Source organism: Cyrtonyx montezumae, unplaced genomic scaffold (genome assembly GCF_038088225.1).
Source record: "Cyrtonyx montezumae isolate F1298 unplaced genomic scaffold, pur_monq_1.0 scaffold_1, whole genome shotgun sequence".
NCBI lineage: Eukaryota > Metazoa > Chordata > Aves > Galliformes > Odontophoridae > Cyrtonyx > Cyrtonyx montezumae.
The window spans coordinates 5,721,016-5,744,375 of record NW_027071825.1 but is presented as its reverse complement, the minus strand read 5'-3'; the positions used below and the strand labels follow the sequence as shown (position 1 = coordinate 5,744,375).

The following is a 23,360-nucleotide window of genomic DNA, read 5'->3' as shown; positions in this document are numbered from 1 at the left end:
CGTGTGCTCAAATAGAAACATCTATAAGAATTCTGGACAGTGAAAAAAGGTCATGATGAAGAGGAGAATGAGGATGGCATACACAGACAGAACTGCAGGAATGGTCAACTTCTGTCCACATTCCAGTAGCTGCTGAATCTGGCTGCCATTGTGACCAACAGACCAGCATCTGATTATCTTCTGAAAGGTCAGACTATTAATCATCATCCAGGCTTTAAGGATATTAAATAGCTGAGCACAAGACTCACAGTGCTTGCAACACTGGCTTTTCTTTCCCAGCCTTCCAACCCCCAAAACCAAGTAAAATGCAAAAGTGTATCCTATTTGCTCTTAATAAAATAGTGTATTTGAACTAGTAAAGATTCCAGAAACAAATGCAGAAAGAAATGTAAATGATCAGATATAATACTGAAGTTTTTTTCTTAATGTTGCAATGCCAGCTGCTTCTGCACCATACAGTTTAAATTAAATATGCTTGGCAGAATGTAATTCAGGGTTATACTGTTAACACCCTAAACACTGACACTGACTATGTAATTTTAAATTCATAAGGCACTTGCAAAATTCAGATTTTCTATTCAAATTATGCCAAGTTCAATGACATTCTTTTAAATAAAAATCAGATAAATTACTTTAGAATTCACTTATTTTAGGCAACATTCATCTTAAGCTGGTTAATTACTGAGACTTTTTAGAAACAGCCTCATATAAAAGTCCTTTTAATTCAGCCTCTTTAAGTTTACTAGTTTGTGACACTACAGTGCCTTGTTCAGTTTTTAGTAGATATCAGATAGCCCAGCTTAAAAGAAAATCTATTACTTTGAATATTTTTCATTTAAAACTCAATGCAGATTACATATCCAAAGAGCTCAGACATTTATATAAAGATGCAAAACCCTACTAATCCACATTCATATACCAAATATATTTCAATGTACATTCTTTTTCTTAGCCACCACTCAGTAAGTGACGTGATCTAAAGATCCAGTAATCCATTAAAGCATCACATGGTGCAATATCAGATATCAGAACAATAATTCTGTGTCTTATTTACCTGGACCTCACTCGTCCTCTGTTTGATGGTATCTTCTTTCTCCTTCAGGTCTTGCTCTACATTATTCTTTTCCCTAGAAGACCAGCAAACAATGCAAGAATACTTAAGAACATCAGCTACAGCAGGTACAGTTATCCAGCCTCCTAAACCTGTATCTCTCTTCAAATACATAGTGAAACATTAAACACAAAAGATCTAAGGGATTTCTGCTTTCCAAATAATTCACAAGACAGAAGCCCACATAAGCCTTCCGCATTAAAAAAAAAAAGAAAAAAAGAAGCCTTTTCACCCAACTGCACTTTAGTGATAAGAATGGATCAAAAATGGAAGGGGGCGGGAGGGAAAAATCAATGAAATACTGTCTTCAGTGATCTCACTGTTGCTATGGAGCGCTTGTCTAATGAAAACTGCTGGGAAAAGTGGGAGGGATTGCATCAGATTCCATCTGTTAACCCCTGCAAATACAGTAATTCCTATGCTAACAGCAGCTGAAAGCATTTTCAGGAGGCCAACCTAGCAGATTATTAACCTTGACTATCATATTTTAGATATATTTGTTGGTAAGATCAGTCACAAGAAGAAAAGGTAGCTTGCTCTAATCAGTATATGCTTAACAGACTCCATATATAGTTATTTGCTGCGTCATATCAAGTCTGTCCCTACAGACATCTATGTGAGCTTAGAAGCGACTACTGATGACAGAGGAATTACCATCAGTAAATTCTTGGCTGCTTGAGATAACAACAGCTTTAAGAAAGGAAAAAGCCACACAACACAAAAGTGTTCATTTAAAAAAAGAACTTATCCCTAGACAGCATATGTAATCTTTTCTCCTTTAACAGATGCAGAAAAGCGGAAGGGCAGGCTTTGCAATTTTAATAATAGCTTTTATATACAAATATTCAAGTTTATAAAGACTTCCATTAAAATGACTATGTACATTAAAGATTCGTGCATCATCAATGCTCAAATTCTAACAGTTCTAAATGAATTACCTTAGGGAAAAGCTATCAAATGGTATTACTAGTACACATTAAAATTAAGCTAACCACATTTTAATAGCAGCAGAACAGGTAATCAATCCCAAACTATTAATATTATTGTTTGCTCCTCTCTAATATGAACTTCAGTCTCCAAAGTAAAAAGGGGCATTTCTCCTAAGAAAGTTGTCTTTATTCAGCCTAAGCAGGCTCTTTTCAGCAGTGTGTGGAGACAGAACAATGCTTGTTTACTGCTAAACCACATATAGTGGAAGATGAAAATAATCAGACATCACAGGTCTTGTGAACATTCTGTCAGAAAAATTATCACTGTATATCATGTTCAATTATTGTTTACCTCAGTATCTGATTAACTTGCTGAAAGTGCTTAAAGGAGAGCTTTACATGGAGGAAAATAGAAAGATGTGGAAGGAGGAACCCTTAGGAACAAACCTAGCTATTTTCTTACGTGTGAACCTTCCATGAAACTTCCTATTCATCAGAAAAAAAACTATTATGGAAATTCTACACAAACGTACTGTTTCCTTCAAAACTAGTACATTTTTCTAGCTCAGTGAACTAGTATTTGTTGCACAGCTGTACTTAAGATATTTAAAGCATCACAATACGGAATTGAAACAAGTCCTGTTGACTTTTGTCTATAATAATTTTCCATAAATAAATGGTCTCAATCTCAAAACACTTTCACGGCTCTCAACTGAAGGCAAGTTGAAAAATACCATTGAGCCCTCAGACACTTATCAAACATAAGCATTCAGGAATGTTATTCTAATTGATGATAAAAGACAGAATAATTGACTAGATAAACAAATAGCTGTTTTGTTATTTTTCTAGCTTGGGTATGAAAAACTGAGCAGGAAATAAAATGCAAGCAGGTACATATGCCCTTATATATAACCTTCCCAAATTATTGTCACTGATAGGCCTGAAGAGATCATCAGAAAAGAAAGCCACTTCCCTTTTATTTCACCAGAGGTCTGGTACCAAAATCTTGCAATCTGGACTACACTAAGCAAGCAACAGGCCACAATACCCACACACAGCCAGCTTACACTGCTCAGATCACAACACAATGAATGGAAAAAAATCAAGTGAAAGAATTATTGTCGAGCAGAACAAGAAAAGCTTAGGCAGTAGCCTCAGACAAAGGAAAACAAGCTAAGTGTGTATAGGCTAAACAATGCAACAACCCTCCCTGCTCCCCACCCTGAGTAATGTGCCTTTGTTTCAAATAAAGATAACACAGACCTACTTAATTTACTAATTCTTCTGAAGGCCTCCACTTCTTTTAAGGTCAATCTGGTATACCCCTGCAGGAATGTTTAAAAACTGAAAGAACCAACAAGTAACCAAACTGTACTACTGGATATGACAGATTTCTCAGATCATATAGTCCCATAGCACAGCACTTGTAAACACAAAAACACACATGTGTAGCCAACTCAAAACCCCTTTAGGAGAGCAATGCAATTTCCATAGGTGGCTTAATAGCAGCCAGGTCAGGAGGTCTCTTATTTAAATAAATGAAAAAATTTCATTGAAAACAAACTATCAACAGAAGAACAACCCAACATACATACTTCAAGATGTACAAACAAATAACATCAGTAAATCCAGAAGCTTTGCAACTAGTGAATGGAGTATTATTTAAGAATGGGAACCAGCACACTGGAAATGTTTGCAACAGCTGAGGGCTGAGTGGGCCCGTGTCAGTAGCAACATTTAAGCCATCTATGAAACAATCCTGGCCTCGCTTCCTGAATGCTAACAATTAGAACAACACAATTTAAAAATGAAAAATTATCAACAGATCAGTTCTTTTTCCACAAAAAGTGATACATGGCCACTTGTAGACCTGGTCCTGGCCCTCAGCTAGCTTTAATGCACAAAAAGAAAGCACGGTTTGCCGGGTGAAGAAAAAGGCTCTATGGCTCAAAGAAGAGTATTAAGAACATCTGGTCTGACATCCCACTATGCTGATCAAAAAAGATACAGAAATAACTTCCCAAAAATACAGTGCAACGGAAATAGAATTCACAAGTCTTCTGAAGAAAGCAGTACTGCTGCCAGGCTCAAAATGATGCAGACTCCATAACATCCCTAGGCAAGTCATTTGCCCTACCAGAGGGGAGTTATCCCTACTAATAGGCGTTGTGCTTTTTATTTCTCATCTGATCCTCAAGCTCCATTTTCTCATCTTACATTTGCATCAAATTAGAATAAAATGCCCTTGGTTACCAGACATTTTCCTACACAAACACACTGCTTCTGCATTCATTACTCAGTCTTTTCAACAAACTGCATTTTCACAACACTGTCATTCTTTTCATTATTTGAGGGAGTTCCTTTGGTTGGTTACTTTGTTTATTTCAAAATGGGTATTTGAAAAACAGATCCAATTTCTACTAATGGTTCTCAGCAATGCAGTTCTCATTGATACACCACAACTTGTGGATTAGAATTATTGCATATCCAGTCTAATCATTAAACAATTTGACTTGTTTAATAATGAACAATTGTTTGGATGACATTTTAATATGTTAACTATTAAGACTAAAAGCATACTTAACCAGTTATATCTGAAATGCAGAGTTCCCAACAGATGAAAAATGTCCTTAACTTACCACAAAGACCAATCTGTTGCCCAGTACTGCCACCTCTACTTCAGGTGAGGTACCGGAGAGCAACATTTCTGATAGCAAAATAACTCTTTTACAGTAGCTAAATGATTGCTAAGTAATCAAAATTAATCTATTAGAAATGCAATTCTATTCTGGGCCTATAAATCACAAAGTAACTTTCTACTTTCTAAAATTGAAAACATTATTATAATTGCCCCAAATAAATAATCTCCCACTGAAGAAGTGGAAGCAACAACTTCCCAAAGGCCATGGGGCTCCTTCATACATCACAGCAAAAAGAAAAAGCAGAACACACCAAAATGCCTTGAATGTTAGGCTGCAAGCACACTTGGTAAAAAATAAAAATTAAAAAAAAAAAACAACACTTTTATCTAAAAATTCACACTCTTAATTTATTTCCTTCTAAAAACAAATACATAAAGTTGCAAATCAAATTTCTCATTAATAAATTGGTCCAAAAGTCCAAAATTGGTATTAATACAACTTAAGAAAGAATAGAAGAAGCCAGGGAAGGGACAAGTGAGGAGTTAGTGGGAGTAACAAGCAGTTCAAGTAGGAAAATATTCATTTGTTTAGGAAATGGGCTATGCTTTGACGTACTGACAAATTAGAACATTCCTACAAGTGACATAAGACATTTTGTCATCATGACAATGCACCTTAACTGACTGTTTATCATAGAATGAACTGACAGTGCATTTACAGTTGCCTCAAAAATCACTGAAGAAGAATATCTGCTGTGCCCTGAGAGTATGACAGAGATTATACAGTATATATGAACTTGCTTTTCTCAGAGACTTGAAATCATCATCATTAGCACAGAAACAATTTTTGGAAAGCAAGCATCTATCTACCTCTAATTTAAACAATTTCTACAGTGCAAAAGTTAATTTCACAAGACAGAAGGCAAGGTTGTCTATTTTTACCACCACAAAAATTCTAGCTGATTTATGTAAGTCCTTATATAAAACTGCCATCTTCTGACTCTCTACCCTATATCCTTCTTGAGCCTTCCTGACTCAATTCCCAGCCTCACTAGGAAGTATCCCTAAAATTCACTCTACAAATCAAAGGCATCATATACTAACGTGTTCTAGTTCCCTAAAGATCTCATGTATTCTCATCTAGCAATAAAGATGAACAAAAGAGAATATTTAGATCCCTGGATGCTAGGAGATGCAGCTCTCCAAAACATGCCCAGAAGTGAACACAGACAGAATTTTCAGTCTTGTTGTTACCAAATGCAGTCATCTGAGTCAACAAAGAATAGAAGGGTCAAACATCACCGCAATAAATTTATCAATCTCTTTACCATTGATAACAGACTATATTACCTTCTGATTTTTTCTAATGCATTCGTTTTTTGTTTGTTTTTAAGGAAAAGAAAAAGCTAAGAGCAAGTGAAACAACCAAACATTTTTCCTTTACCTACCTCTGTAGGTCTACTATTTCATTGTTTAATGTATCAAGCTCTTTAATGGCAGAAAAATCTGCTACCGAATTCAGTCCTTGAGCACTCTGAAAGAAAAAAAGTTTGTTTATGCAGTCTGACATCTACCACCACTTTACCAATTAAACAAAAGTAACAACTGTTTGTAGCATTACAAATCTTCCATCTTAAAAACAAACAAACAAGAAAAGTCCAGCTGCTACATGGACAGAATACACCGTACACCCAATGAATCCAGTAATGTAAAACGTGTTTGTCTCCTGTAAATTCTTGATGGCTTGTTTTCCACAAAAGCACACCTACCCACACAAGAGTCTAGTTCTAAAATTAAATTTATTTTATGGTTAATGCAGGTTTCCTATCTCTCATTTAAAACTGGTTTGGTTTATTTGCTACTGATGTACATATTTCCTCACTTTGCTGATCTTCCAGAAGCAAAGTAAGAACATTTTGTTTGCAATGCTTTAGGTCGTATCTTGTAGGTTAACACAAATCCCCAGAGTACAGACTGAAACTTTGATAATATATAATCATAGCTAATTTATGCCCTTGAGTTCTTACTTCCTTAGAACTTCATGATAAGGCAACTACTATAACACAAATTATGTATACGTTTCTGGATTTACACAAACAACTAGGGAACAAGTTTTAAGGACACAAATTAACCAATACTGTAATTGTCCTGTTATGCCTGAATAAAACACACGTGTATTTAGGAAGTCACAGACACAGTAACTACATTTCATAATACATATATTCCTTCGAGCTTCTGGGATAAGTTATCTGGGACAAAAAACATAAGTTTGGAGGGCAAGAGTAAACACTCAGCTGGTGATATCTCAAAAATAACATAAACTTTAAATTCTGCAAAAAAAGATTTATCATTCTCTGAAGATGAATGGGGGAAAAAAGTAAGAAATCTTTAGTCAATCAAAAACCTAACCAGTACATCTGAGCATGCAGTGGCAGAAATTATTATTCAGCACAATTACTGATTATTCACGCATATTCTTCTTAGAGCAAATGACACAAAGACAGAATTAAAAAAAACCCATGTAGCTCTTCTTAGACTGGTTAGTGTACACTTTCTCTGACTGGAAAAATAGCTATGAAGTTCAATCCTATTTTCAAGAATTACTTAGTTTTGCCAAGTTGCTCACAGTGTTCTAACGAGGAAATCCTTCCTTCTTTCTAAATATGGTGGTACTCACCACAAGCACAAATCTTTTCTGGACTTTCTTTTCTAATGGTAACTCTAGCATCAAATTTGAACAAAATGTAGCACCATTGTTTTTCCAATTCTTTGGGAGAACTTGGGGGAGGGACACAGTCCACAAGGGCCATTTTTAGCTTTATTACACAAGTTTACAGGAGACAGAAGTTGGAATTATTTGCTGCCACATAATACACAAAACAACATGCATGCAAGCAACACTTCAAGTTTTTTAAACGCAAAATATTAATAAAAGTTTATTCTAGACACACCTCCATAACGGAACTTGAATGCAAGTGTAAGTTTTACAGCAGGTAATGTAAGAGCTCGTTTTGTGACTACAGAAAGCTTTAGGTAAAGGAATATAGCAACGAACACTAGACAGCTGCTGCTCTTTCCCATTTATGGGATCTGCATTCAAATCTCAGAATAGAAATGAAGTTATTCTACTGTGGTGATGAAATTCTGCAAGGACACCAAACTTTATATACATGCACATAATTTCTGAACACCTACCACAAAAGGGCTGCACGTTAACATTCTATACTTCAAAAACATAACACATTAGTGTTATGGTTACTGATATTTCTGCTACTACATTTGTACTGGTAAACCAGAAGAGGAAGCCTACCCATTTTTATTAATTAAGCCACATCACTTCAAGAAATACAAAAAAAAAAAAGGCCTACTTCTGCCTACCACTATTACATATCCTTTTGTGCAGTTCTTGAGTAATAAAGTTCTTCCATATCCACTACGAAGACAGCAACTCTTTTGGAAAATCCCAAAATGAGCTAAGCCTTTAGCTCATCTGGTAAAATGAGTTCTGGGTAAGGATTTATACAGCATACTAAAAGATATCTCAACTTCTTTCATAATATTTTTACTCCTATATTTTACGTTAGCCATGCAAAATCACTGCAAAATTCAAATGATGCCTTTAAGAGTTCTGTGAAGACAACGTACACAGAATAGCAATAACCAACAGTGATTGCATCTGAAGTGTTCTGACCACTACATTTTCTGAAACATAGTCAATAATAACATGGATATCAGTTCTAATGGAAACTGTCACCTGTCACACTGGGCTACAACTGTCATCACTTCCCCAACAATTTCAACAGGTAATAAAAAACACTTCCTTTTATAAACTTAAGCAATACATGTAGCCAACATGTAACAGCCATGAAACCATTTTCTATGCAAGAGTGAATTACACACATTGTGTTAGTTCAGATTTGCAAAGCACCTTGAGATTCTTCCAGATAAATAACACTGGAAACCAGTAATAATTTGAGACTGCAACAAAGTTGTGATGCTTCAGAAAAGTGCTGCACTGTTTTAAGAGTTTTAGAAGGATGCTCATTATCAAACCAACAGACAGTAAATATTAGAAAAGCAAAGATTCTCTAACCTTGAGAAAGCAGAGTTAACAAACTGACAGAATAATAAGGATGAAAAGCAGAGTGGTGCAGAATGGAAAAAACAGTCCAAACTAGAAAAGAGACATAGAAAGGAAAGCAAACATACAAAAAAGATTAGTAGAGTTGCAAATAAAGCAATTACTTTTTAAAAACAGAATGTAAAAAAGAAATAAGATTCCAGTTAAAGAAACTCAAAAGTAGTGCCAAATTTTGAGTTTCTAATTTTTCAGTTGCTGATTTTTCATTCCGTTCAAGAAAGCATAGATTCGGGTCAATGTTTTGCACAACCAAGAAAAGTTAACCAACATAAGACTCTATGATGTGTAAAACAAGTAAGAATTTGCTATGACTTCTGCCTTAAACTTAGACTTAAACTGCTGAGGTATAGTCTACTGCTGGATTAAGACAGATGGCAATCAACAGCTGTCAAGACATTTAAACTATCTGAGAAGAATAAAATGGTGAATATTTACTTTTTAAACTTTAGGTATGTACACTTTATTTAGCTCACATTTTGAGAGTTACTGAAAAGAAGAAATGTAAAAGAATTGAAAAAACACATTAGGACAAAAACATAGAACTTGTGCGTGTTACTTCAGATGCAAACTAAGATTTCTTTAGGCAGGAAAAAGATCGTTCTTTTGAGATACAAAATAATGCTTTCTCAACATAAGATCTCTCTGCTTGGTTGGCAGGTGTAATAAATGACATCTTCATTTCAAAACATGAATGGAGCAGTGTTTTGTCACTTCCTTGTAATTAATACTTGTTTTCTTCCTGTCATTATGATAAACTTAAGGTTTCCCAGTACTTGAAGTGCCTCCTGTGCAGCCTTTGAAATTTATACCAAGCATGAAAAACCCATCCTTACCTTCTGTAATGTGACACTCCTGTCTGAAGGTGGAATCATTTCTGGAGTCAGAACTTGAGGTGGATCAATGCCCTTTGTTAATTTCTGATTAATTAAGTAGAAAGCCAAAGCAAACTGTTCCTTGGAAAGCTTTCCACAGTCCTTTGTGTCACACAGAGCCCTGTACAGAGATGCACATTAAATAAATCTTCATTTCCACAAGTTCACCTCTTCATGTTATACTCTTTCACTTAGAACTGTGAAAATTGCTACTGTATATCTCCTCTATTAAAAATAATGCAATACACAAATGAACCTCAGTAATAAATACAGAAACATTCACAACCACTTTCTCCTTTTGTGCAAAGTTTCATGGCTCTATTAGAATAATTATTAATCTGGTAAAATGCAGAACTAGGCCTACGAGTTGGAACTTAAAGAACTTATCACAGCCAACACCGGTTTATTTCATTTTCCTAGATTTCTTAAATTATATTAACCATACTGTGAAAAAAGACCGTGTTTTTGCTATCAGAGTGCCATGCAATAGCTTACAGTGGGGAAAAATTAGGAAAAATACCACTATACAGTAGGTGTCACTACAGGCTATAATATACCAGCTACAATGAATGAAATGATTCACAGAATTAGATGGGCCCTGAGTCTTGAATGCCAAGAATTTCATACAGATAATTCTCAAATGGACAGTATCAGTGTTCAAATACACAGCAACATTATGGTGCTTTAAACAGAGGCATTTAGCTAAATGCAGGATTTGTTTGTAGCCATCTCTTCAAACTCCGTATCTCCTCTAGCTAGGAAATAGCACATGGCATTAACCTATTTTCCCCATTTCTATCCAAAAGTAGAAGCAAATTAAGTTATCACTGCTAATACAGACACCATGTTATTGTATCTGAAAATAGCTCTCATTTTTCATAAATGTCAACATAGCACTTTTCACAAAAAGTGCTATGAAAGAGCAAGAACCACCCCATTGCCTAAACAGCTGTTGTGGAAAAATAATCCCTACCAGATATGTGCAAGCAGAGCAGAAGGCAGTCCTGTCTTCAAGAATAGTTCTCTGGCTTCCACACCTGACACAAATCCATCCATGTCCTTGTCAGTTTTCACAAAGATCTCATCATACTTAATTTTGTCTGCAGGCGATACAACCCACTAGAAGGGAAGGGAGAGGAAGGGGTAGAGGGAAAAACAAAACCCACAATACCAAGATAAAGACAGCTCCATTTTAAGACAGTCGTATACATTCAGAGTTACATAATTCACGGACTTCAGCACAGATTTTATAAGTTATAAAGGTGCCTAGTTTATGAATCACTTTTATAATCAAAAATAAACATATATAGGCATCTGTAAAACACTCCAGAATCCAGAACACTGGTATCATGAAATGACCACAGTTGGCTGATACTGCTCTACTTTGCTTATGCAATAGAAGTACTCCCTGGGGGCCAGATCTCCCCCTAGCATGGGGTTTTGGTCTCACCACTGTACTCACACAGTCTGGCTCCTTCAACTGCATTCCTCTTTACACAGCTGGAGAGCTTTAGCTGGAAGGACTGAAGAACTGATCAAGCTCAGAGTTAACAGCTGGGGCATTCTAAATTGTAGGTTTGAAGTTCTTACCAAGGTGAAGATAGGAGTTACAGCCAAATTTCTTACTTCAATTTTTCTAAATACCATACTATTTACTGCACGAAGATGGTGGGAGGATGAGCGAAAATTGCTTCAGCTTCTGCATACATGCATGCTTATGGACACCAATTTAAGTGCATAAAGACACAATATACAAAACCCAAATGGTGCTGTATGAAGGAAAACATACACCAAGACACTCATCCAGAATGCACTGCTTTGCAATATGCACACTACCCAGTCAGTCAAGTAAACTGCCAGATGGTCTTGGAACCATCAGACCTGAGGTGCCTGTTTTCTGTTCATTACTCAAACACAAGCACCCAAGCAGCATCTTACACTTAAAGCACTTCGGCCATCATCTCAGATTCCCTTCTCAACATTCGTTTTCAAATATAACCAGTAAATTATGTTTTGAAATCTAGAATTTGGGAATAATCAGATTTCAGTAAGATCCTTTTCTGTTTGAGTTAAGTTTTTCAGTGACTACAATCAGAACAAGCACCAGATCTCACTTATTTCAGTGGACACACTAGACCTTTTGTCACCTTATTTTTCATGGCTTGCATTAATCTACTCTTTTTATTAACATCTTCTACAATCTGCTTGCATGCGTAACATGTAAGTACATACACACTCCTGTCACAACTATCCATATTCAAACCAGTATTCAGTCAGAACATACATTCTGCCTATGCACACTTGGACCAAACTGTTTTCTTGGTGCTCTTAGTCTTCAGGTTGAGCTAGATGCTTTGAAACAATTTATTTTTAAAATATCTTCAAAACCTTCACTAAATAATATACTTTTATCCAACTGTTTATATTTTAAGACATCTGAAGAGATTTTGTATTATCTTTTCTCTTAATCTGTTATTACCATCAGCCTCCTTGATTTTATCAATAGGACAAGGAGGATGAAATTAAAAATGTCCATCAGGACACTTCATATAGGCAGAACCCAAAGCACAACATTAAGAACAAATCCTTTCACCCCAATTTCCTTCAGAATTATACCTGTGTTAATGGTGTTTTGGCAGCTAAAATGCCTACGGGTGGCAAGGACTGATGAGAATCTTTGGAAGATGCTGAAGAAGGAATTAATGGCATTGCTCCTGGAACACTAATAGGTTTTCTCTTGGATAATGGCACCAAAGCTGCAGGCAAGGACATTGGCACTGGTTCTTTCTCCAATGCGCAGTACACCAAGAACATGGCCTGAACACACACACACACACAAAGAAACACATGAATGAGAAGAGGAGGAGGATAAAGAATTAGTTAAGAAATATCTTTGCAGCATCTTTTCATATTTCATTTAGGCCAGAGGGAAAGTTACTGTTGTGTAATGATACATGCAATAAACTGATGTTAATTTAGTAGTAAAATCTGATTAAAGCCTTTTGACTAAAGGCAATAAATATAAGACTGCACAGTTAGAATCTAACATACAATTCATTTATTTTAAGCCTCTGTCGTTCAACTTTCAAAATTCTGAGACATACAGGATACTTACAACTGCAAATTCATCGCGATCCAACATTCCATCTCGGTCAATATCACTCAATTCCCACACCTGCCAATAAAAGGAACAATATAGGGATATTTGCCTAAACTGCAGTGTTCACCTTTTTATATCATTAAAAAAACAAATGTGAGACAGTCTCCTTCCACTGTATCTAAAGTCCTACTAATCTAACAGCAGTTTTCACTTAGTGATATACATTCATGCAGACCATGCAAAGGAAGAGTCTGAAATCAGAGCACTAATGGAATTCTGTCCTGAACGAAGTGTTAAAGCAAACACAAAACTAATTCATTATAATAAGAGGTAATCTGTCAAAATATCAAAGAAAAAAAATTACAGTTTAACAATTACACGTGTGGTCATTCCATATGACAATATTCAGTGATTAGGTATATTACTACAAACACAGGATTTGAGAAACAGGTAACAATGACTGTAGCACAGTTGTTATCTGTGAATTAACAATTAATTGATAAGTAATAATAAAAAGCTATTCTTACTCGTCCTAAGATATCCACTGGCAGTTTTGAGTTCAGGAGTACAGGTTTCACTTTATCTCCTGACAGTAGACCATTAATAGGATTTAGGCTGTCAAAAATAGCATCATACTTGGCCTTGTCTTCGGGCTGCAGGAACAGAAGAAAAATATTACTCACAGAAACAGTCACACTTGCAGTCTACAAAGCATTATGTATTTCAAAAATACTGACTTACTTTTGTCAAAGCTGCAGTGAGCAAGGTATACATGGATATTCCTGATACACAGAAATTACATTTCCACCCCTCCTTTATTTTATTTTGTTAAGTCAGATACTCATAACAAATCCATTGAGATTTAGTCCTCATTTATTTTCATGCCTTCGAGTAACTATTCTCAATAAATCATGTTTCTTTCCAAGATCCCCCAAGTGGTTTCACTCCTCCCCCAACTCCACACAAATTAGATCTACTAGCCAAATTAAACGGGACTGTCGGCTTATCATACTTAATGAATGATAGCTAGCAGTATCATGTTCATCTCAGAATTTTGTTTCCTTACAAACTGTATCACTGTTCTAGGTAGTAGCATGATATTTCTTTTACCTTAACGGCCCAGGGTATATCACTTGATGCTGTTCCACTGAGCAGCAAAGGACTGCTAGTATCAGTCTAATGAAAAGAAAAAAAACAACAGAAAACCCACTTTAAAAAACAGTTCCAAGCTTTCAAAACTATTGCCTGATTTCAGAAGTCATTGCTTCTCAAAGCATTTTAAAGATTTACAGTACAAAATTTAAAACCTTTCTTCCATTAAGGACAGCATTAATAGAACAAGCATCATAAATGTTCCAATTTCACATAATTTTACATTTATAACCCCTTTAGAAAATGTAGCACCTTATTTTAATTCTACGTTTCCTTGTTTTCCCCTCCCCTATTTCATGTGCATCTTTTTCAGAAATATTTGGTATTTATAAGCTCTCTTAATTGTTAACTTCAAAGCTTATTAATAACAAGTCGATATGTATATTAAAAATAAAATAAAATCTTACAAATCTTGGTGGAGGAACAGGCAAATTAAGACTACTCAGGGAAACATCCAATCCATTCTGTGCGCATGCTACAAGTCGTAAAGCTACAAAAAATTCCTAAAGGAAAAATAAAATTGTAACAGTTTTATTACATGAAAATATACAAGAGCAGGAATAAAGGGGTTTTCTGGTAGTTATACATACAAGGGTCACAAACAGCTCGTAAGAGTAGGAGTCACAAAATGACAGCAGCAGGCAAAAAACACCAAATTCCTCCACTGAGGTGAGACTTGTAATTACTAGCTCCATGCATTTAGTAGCTTCCTGGCTAGTATAATCAGCTCTTTGCACTCAGTTCTTCTATGATAGAGAAGTAAGAAACTGAAGCAGCAAGTACAGCTGTTGAAGGAACTGAGTTAACCACAAAGGCGGCAGTTGACAGTGGAGGAGAGAAGAAATGTACAGCATATGAAAGAGGTGAACCAAAACGGAAGGCTGATGAAAGATTTGTTTCATAAATGCTACAAGCACCTTTTCTTACCGTGGATTAAAGCAACTAACTCTCTGCAGGCCACTATTTAAGTAAATGCACTTCAAACCATCAAACAGCAATATCACATCAGAGCTTTTCAGCAGACCACACTACATGCACTGCTGATATGCATGTCTGACTGACATACTGCTCACAGCTGCAGCTTTGAAGGAACAAGCCCAGACACAATGCACCAATGTGAAATCCAACAAAATTAGATAAATAGGGATTGAAGATATTATAAAATTTTAATTTCTGCATTTTCCCCCTCAAGATTAAGAGGGAAAATGACCTTAATAGTAAATACAGAACATTAGACCTTAAATTATTCCTCTGTTGTATTGCACACATACACAGCAGCTCATTTTATGACCAGAAGAGAAACAGATGTAATAGCTGAAGGGTATTTCATTTATTGTAGATTACACTGAAATGGGGAGTACATACCAGAAAAAAAAAATCCTATTAGAAGAACTGCCTTCCTGAACCAGAAACATTAATGCTTGTCTTATTGCAAGGTTTGCTAGCAGTTAGAGTAACCTCATTCATCACACAATCATACCTGTTTGTTCAAGATTCCTTTGCTATCAGTATCAGCTAAGTCCCAAATCTAAAACATAAAAACAATAGTCAAAGGTATTCCAAAACACTAAGAGGAAGCTGGCAAGTTCTCACTCACTTTAAAATCAATTTAATTCTCAGATGGAAGTTCAGTTCTTAACTTTTACTATAGCAATTCTTTGTGGCAACAATTTAAACGCTATTTTAATTTCCATCACAAGTAACATACAGCAGAATAAGCACAGGTACCGAAGTTTGAAACTATTAAATAGCACTACTGAAAACACATTAAGGAAGATCATGTATCCTGCCATACCTTTCCAAGTATTTTAATTTACAGAGAACACTAGCTGAAGCAAAAGACAGGATAATTAAATGTACGTCATTAAATACCTTTCCAAGCACCAAGTCTGTCAATCCAGATTTCTTCAAGAAAACAGCTGCATCAGAAGCTAACACTCTTCCAGTATTAGCAGAGTCAACCTGGGGGTAGAAAAAAAAGCCAATGTGCATCACAAACCAACTTTCAAATTGATGCAGACTCATTACAGAAGCTCTCAAAAAGTTCTAGCAAAGAATACTCAGGTGAAACACAGCCACTGTGAGAATCTCTTCCAGCAACAGCAGAGTAACACAGTGTCAGCTACGTTTATTTTTAATTCCACAGTACCTACTGTGTAAATTGAATGACAAACTTTGTGATAAAACTGGAGGAGTAAGAAGCATCAATGCTATTTCAGGTGATGAATTTATTCTTCATTTGTACAGAATGCTCTCGAGCACTTCTAGTATGAAAGAAACAAGACAGGCTCTGCTAATACTGTAAGAAAAAGGGAAATGTCTTTCTAAAACTGCTATTCTGAAAGCTGACATCTCCTTATATAAAGGTGGAGAAGGAAAAAGTTATCATGTCCAACTGAGTGTTTAGACAGTACATTCCAAAGCTACTTTTTAGTCCAAATGCTTGCAGAAAAAGCTTTTGGCTGAGCAAGTCAGGAGACTAATTCCATGGAAAACAAATCCACTGACACATTACTAATACTAACATCAAGTTCAAGCAATCCCTGTGATAAACTGCTAAGTCTGCCAGACAACAATACTCCAAAGTCACTAGGCTGTACAAGCCAATGGATGCAAGACGCTAAGTGACTTCAGAAGCTGGATCACACTCGTGCTATAACTCCCTTTCTTCATCCAGCTTTTTGTTTCGTACTTCAGTGACTAAGCAACTGCAACCAAGAAGAGAGACAGGTGTGTGGCAAAGATTATCCAACTCAGTGACACACTGAGCTAGGAAATCTATCACGGAGAAAAGCAAGTTTCTTGTCTTTTCTTGTGAATATTCTTTTATGTTAAATAAAGTCTGTTTTCTTAACAGGAACATACATACCTGTCGATAGAATTTCTCATACACAGGATTTCCACTTGATAGCTATAAAAAAAAAAAGGGAAAAGATATTCAATTGACCATAGAATTCACATTTCAACTCCCTTCTCCCTGGATAACCAGAGCTAGGAAACAATTTTTGCTGGTCTCCATAACACAACATGCACGTATATAATCATATTTATTTTGCAAAATGATGAGGATAGTATACTGTAACTTTTAGAAGACTAACTTCTTGTTCTGGAGTCACTGACACTAATCACTATCAGGTTACTATCAGACAGGTCACCAGGCTGGGCAGCACGAAACAAATTATTATGCAAGATCCAATACAGATAAAAGAAAAGAAGCCTGAAATGATACAGTCCAATAAGTGCTCGCTAATGAATACAAAGCAAGACAGCTGGATTTCAATATCCACAGAATCACTCTTTAGAATTCAGTGTCTTAAGCAACTAGACTACTAAATTTTGGATTTAAATTTTAAGTAAGTCTGTGAATTCATAACTAAATGCACAGCAATGATGAATAAAAGGGGTGTGTGTGTGATATTTTAACTTGAATCACTGCTGAAGATCACTTCTGCCTTACTTCCACCACCACTCAGAGCTCACCTAAACTCAAGCAAGCAAGGATTAAACAGCATCTAAACCCAGAATTATTGCAATGTGGTGCCTTTGCAAACCCAGCTGAAAAAAAGTATAATACAAGTTTTTACACAAAATACATTAAAAAACCAAAACATTTGAACATAATTCAAAAATATAATTTCCCCCTCTCAGAGGAATATAATCTTAAAGTTCTGTATCACATTGACTTTTGTACAAACTGAATCCAAACAAGGTAGCTTCTTCTGACTTCTGAGTTTAGAAGTTTGCATTGAAAGACAGAAACCAGCAATGTTCAAGGCTTTGTCAGCAATCACAGTTACGGAAAAGGCCTTACCACTGCACACATAAATAGTGACTATTACCTCCAAGCACTTACATTTCCCTATAACAACAGCTAATAAAGGTGTCAGACTTTCTTTCACACATGCTGACTGTTCAAAAATATTTACAGGGAAAGTTTTGTTTTAGAGACTACTTAGAAATCAAGGTTTTAATGTGATGCTGTTCACCAAAGCGTGCAGTATTAACAGAACGACCCAAAAGAAAAATTACAGAGAACATCTAGAGGTAATTAGAGCACTTTCATTCAGAACTTCAAATCTGAATATTCAAGGTTGGAAGCTGGGTTGTTTGGTCATTTATTGGGGTTATGATGACAGTGGTAAATAACTCTTGTATAAACAGAGAATAAAAATTACACATGCTGGGAAACCACCATCAGTATTTGCTGAAATATCTCCCTTTATATAGTTTAACCCCTATCTGACTTTGCTGTGGTACACAGAAACTTCTTGTTTTAGCCATTACCTAAGCAGGCACTTACATATCCCTCAGAACTGCCTGACAAAATACACTCACATTTTGCCAGACCTGACTAGTAAAGCACCAATACAACAGCACTTCCCAGCACGTCCCAAAGCATACTGTACTAGCTGACAAATTTTAGAGGAGCTGTTCACCTAAACATTCAAATGTTTTACTAAGTTCATTAATGCATCATAATGTACTGGTATAGACAAAATCCCATTAAAGTTCGGAGCAAAACACTGGAGCAAAGTTGGGCAGTGTGTGTTCTAAAGTAAAAGCTCACATCATCCCTCTTGCCCAACATCACTCTCCTTACAGCCAAATGTTTCATTATTACAGCCAAACCTATCATTGTGACTCCTGGACAGGAAATATCATGTTGGAGTCCTGCAAGGAAAACACTGAGTGCAAAACAATCTTTTCATTCAGCACTAAGAGTACAAGCCAGTCATTCTTATTTGTTTCCCTAGTGTTTCCAATGTTCATTTTAACATCAGTATCACTGCAACAACTGGAATTTCCTGTGACACCAAACAGCATAACAGTAATAAAAAAAAATTTCCTGACTATTTTTACTAGTAACAGACTTCTCCTGCAAAGTGCAGCCCACATTAGAAGATACTAACGTTGTCAGGAATGTTCTCTATCTGCAAGAAGAAAAACTCTGCTCAGCACCTTCCAAAGGTGTTGCCGTAGAATTTACCTGTGAGCACTCTTTTTATGGGATTTGTAATATGCAATTGCAGAGCATAAACTCTAAACTTGTTTTCAAAGCAAAAAGGAAAGAGGAAGAAAAGGTCAGATTCCACTGCATGCAAAAATAAAAATAAGTTATTATGTTTGCATTTAAAAGTTTATCACTTCACAACAGTAACGCCTGTTCTAGTAATTACCACTTTTGTTACAAAACCTTTGAACCTTTGAACAAAACCTTTGAACCTTTGAACAAAACCTTTGAATATTAACCCAGGAAATAAAACCTCCTTCAGGGACACCTGTCTTTTTCATTTTCTAGTGGCAGTCAAGCCTTTATACCAATGTTTCCACCCCTCTGGCACGTTCCTATTTAGGTCTAACTTCCACAACCTTCCTTTGCTCCCAGAAGTAAAAAAGCCCAGGCTGGGGGACAATCTGCAGAGGAAAAAAAAACGAACACAAACACAAAAGCATCCCTCCAAACCAAATCGGACAGGAGGTAAGATAAAAGGAGAGCTGTTCTGTCTCAACCAAAATACCATATTCTACCACGATGACAAGCTTTAGGATTTGTTTTAACAGTTTCCATGCCAAATGACACTATCTGGTAGTAAATATTCCTCATGTAACCATCCTCTTGCTCTTTCCTGGGTCTCAAGATGACTCAGGATAGAAAAGATCTTCTCAGACACAGGAAGAATCTCAGCTCTCTGTTTCAGAGAAGTTAAAACAGGAAGGAAAAATAAAGTACAAGCAGTTCTTCTTCCACTATTAGAAGCAGCTGCCTCTTAAAGGTTGAGTATGAAATTAGCCCAAAAAAGACAAATGTAATGCCAAGGAACGACTATGACACCTGGAATCCCTACAGCAGTGCATAGTTTGGGCACAGTACTGACAGAGTCACAAGCAAAGGAGAAACCAGTAAGAAAACAAGCAAATAACAACACAACCACACGGGCAAAAAGCAGTTACATTTAAGGCAAGCTGTGTTTACTGTGATGCTTGTTCCAAACAGCAATAAACTCATCTTTTCTCTCATTGCTTCTCTTTCATATGTGAAGCTTTACCATTAAATGCTTTCTATCACTTTCTGTGCTACAGCTAGAGCAACTCAACTTCAGCTTGAAGCTGACATGCTTCACTGTAGAAAGTACACATTCTCAAGCAATGCATCCACATTAAAAGAAGTATCTGGATCTAGCCTTTGTGTATTTTTCCCTACTATAAAATTCCTCAATCCAAATACCATTTCTTATTACTTCACTGACTTTAGCACTATTAGAGTCTCACATAGGCAGAGGGAGCTACAGTCATCCTGCTCCAGCACATAAAACACAAGACCAAAATGACAGTTGCTACTGCACATTCTGCATGTTCACATTGATTCCATCCATTCTTTTGAAATTTTGTCCTGCCTAGGCCTCGATGGCTCTTCCACATTCATCTGACCACACAGCATTATATATGCTGAACTGTTAAACAAGAGCAGACATTCTCTACAGTCATTTCTTGCTCGTACTTTAAGTAGTCTATTGTTTTCTGGAATCACACCGTTTCTCTCACATTTATGATGAAGATGGTAAAAGGAGTTACTGTGTGAAAGCTTCTTTCAGATGAACGGTTTTCCGTCTCTTAACAACACTGCAGCTGAAGTTAAGAAAATATTTCCTATAAATTATATGCATCTATCACCATGCTCTTTAAGAGTCAGAACTTTCATTCCCCTTAAGCAGCTGAAGCATGCACAGAAACTGCCATCTTCCTTCTGCACTAACATCTGCCACTGCATAATTAAATACTGTTCAATTCTGCTTTCAAATCACTCCAGGAAACCTCAACCGTCTTCTAATCAGCGCTGAACAAAGTCTGTAAAACACAAAGCAGCAGCTCCATGGCCTTTCAGCCACTAACTAACACGGCTGGCCAATCTCAACCAAAAAATTAAGTCCTATCTGCTTTACAGAGGAGGCTCGTTGGTCTGCACAAGCTGAAACACACATTGATGCAAATGCACATTCAGATTTCCTGAGCTTTAAGATAGAGCAGAAAGTGGAACATTTGTCATGCCTATAAAATAATATACATATATATATATATTTAAAAATAAAAACCAAGACTCTGACTTTATCATTTTGTGATTCCTAACAAAAATCTGGAGTCCACCAGATACCTCAAGAGAAAAAGAATTAAGTCACTGGACAGTTTTGCTCTTTGGCTCTACATTATAACATATCTATTACCACAAACCAGTCCTTCATACTCCCATGTATTTATATCCTATATACTCCAGTAACTGGATAGGAACCTAGCAGGTATCTAACTTGCCTCACTGAAATATTTAGTGAGTCCTCTGGACAACAGCACGTGGAATTGCAGACTCCCATGACACGATATTGAAACAGACATGTGGTACAAATCCTTGCTATGTGACCTTGGGTATTGCAAAGCAGCTCACAACTACTTCTTAAGATGACTATCACAAATTTCATAAAAATATGTTTGAAGATACATGGAAAACAAGAACTTATCTTCCCATTCTCCCTGAATACTTCTATACAGCCCCATCTTGATTTCTCCAAGCTTTCAGTTGCACACAGTTTGTCATACTGAACCACAGCTTTAATTCTCAAAAGCAACAGAACGTTCTGAACACCCATATTACACTAGCCTTCAATGTATCTTCCACATTCTTGATATGCATTTTCTATTTGCTTTTCCCTCTCTAAATTAAACAAGATAAGTAGCCATAGTTGGAAGGTCAGAAAATACTCTTCTCCTTGGCTATAGCTTAATTTGAGTTCTCCAACAACAGATGACACTGCTAGATACCAACACTTCCTCCTCACTGGTGCTGCTATCTTGTTTCCACACTAAAGATACCTCAGATTATTACTAAAACTGGGGATAAGAGAAGAAGAGATAATCATATTCATTTTGTGACACTCTTTAAGAATACTCAGTGGGATTAAATTCATTATAGCCACACAGGTTTGAAATGCTTTTACTTACCAAAGTTTCATGTTATTTAGTAGAGCCTTAATATTCAAATAAAGGATGTTGGCCTTCTCAGACACCACAGAAGCAAAGCCATCTGAAAATAACCCAGTCTGATTTTGGAAACCCCCAGGTTCAAAAGTCAGTCAAAAACACATGGGAAGGGGAAAAGAAAATCTGAGACAACTGTGAGCTTGACTGCGGGTCAAGCACGACTGCTTCTGATTCTCTGCATGAGGCCTACAGCAGCAAAGGACCAGCCTGCATACTTCTCCTGCTGGTGTAAGTAATTGATCTCACTGCAGGTGGTAACCATACCCTCCCACAGCATACTCATTTTCACTTCCTCATACTACACCTAAACACATTCAGAACACTAAAGATTTGTAAGGACTTTTCATAACTGTAAAACGCCAAGTATTAGAGCCTATACTTAAGAAATTATCTTCAGGCTTTCTTGACTTTCTGAAACTCTTCAATTCACCCTCCTTCCACTCTCCCCCCAAAAAAACGCTCACATAAACAAATGGTCAACAACAACAGAAAAAGCTTCCTCAATTTAACCACTGATGTAAGTTGTAGTCACAATGGTTTTAAGGACAGCAGCAATTTTTCTGCTCTGTCAACATTAACACATTTCTATTTAGTTCCTCTTCCACGTGACCAAAAAAGTCAATAAATTCTACAATGACAGGATTACACAGCCTGTAAGCAATCATGTTTTACTGCAGAATGCACTACAGCAGACACTCCTCCCCTCTCCCCACATAAAGAGCCAGAACAGCCCATGCCCATACAGCAGACCACGGAATCTGTTACTGCTCTGTGCAAACTTAATGTTCCTCTGCAGCAAGGGGATGTTTCAAACTTGAAATGACTGAGGGTATCCTCAAAAGCCAGCTCCACAGGGGAATAACTGCAAACTGAGCAACCTTACTCACAGCTTCGTAATTGCCTCACGCATGCTTCGGTGAATCACGCTTATTTAGCAGCTTGTTTTTTTTTTGTTGTTAAAATAAACGTGCCAGTCGATGGTGGGATTGAAGCACCACAGCAACCAGCACAGCCTCGGGCCTGTCGGGTCGGAACGAAAGCATCCCTGTCCCTGCTGCACAAAGCAACCCGCCAGCGGTTTATTACCCATCGAACCAATCCCATCTGATTCCCACCATAGGGAATCAGAGATGGTCCCAATAATTCTACCGTCATCAGGTAGGGAATTCCAGCGACAAAGAGACTCAGGCAAAGCGGGATCACCTGAACAGCAAATGATGCCGAAATTCTTCGAGTTTTAAGGCCATCGCCTACACAGCCCCGCACTACAGCCAGTACGCCAAAGCAGCACCCGCACGCCCCACGGGCAGCTGGAAACGAGCTAACACCATCCACACCAGCAGCTCCGGAGCTAAACCTTCGCTGGAACACCGGAACACGGCGCAG

General features: G+C 36.8%; 1 protein-coding gene across 4 annotated transcripts in view; it reads right to left on the bottom strand.

Annotated features, from left to right (window-relative positions):
- Positions 1-23,360, bottom strand: part of EPS15 (epidermal growth factor receptor pathway substrate 15) — a 41,344-nt gene that overhangs the window by 17,397 nt on the left and 587 nt on the right. For all 4 annotated transcript variants that reach the window (XM_065738758.1, XM_065738764.1, XM_065738774.1 and 1 more), the window contains exons 2-13: positions 16,816-16,857; positions 15,819-15,908; positions 15,427-15,474; positions 14,354-14,449; positions 13,905-13,970; positions 13,322-13,447; positions 12,810-12,869; positions 12,311-12,511; positions 10,668-10,813; positions 9,656-9,815; positions 6,130-6,215; positions 1,055-1,127 (exon numbers count right to left, since the gene is read on the bottom strand). In XM_065738758.1, the coding sequence (XP_065594830.1) occupies positions 1,055-1,127; positions 6,130-6,215; positions 9,656-9,815; positions 10,668-10,813; positions 12,311-12,511; positions 12,810-12,869; positions 13,322-13,447; positions 13,905-13,970; positions 14,354-14,449; positions 15,427-15,474; positions 15,819-15,908; positions 16,816-16,857 (1,194 nt within the window). The remainder of the gene's footprint in view (positions 1-1,054; positions 1,128-6,129; positions 6,216-9,655; positions 9,816-10,667; positions 10,814-12,310; positions 12,512-12,809; positions 12,870-13,321; positions 13,448-13,904; positions 13,971-14,353; positions 14,450-15,426; positions 15,475-15,818; positions 15,909-16,815; positions 16,858-23,360) is intronic.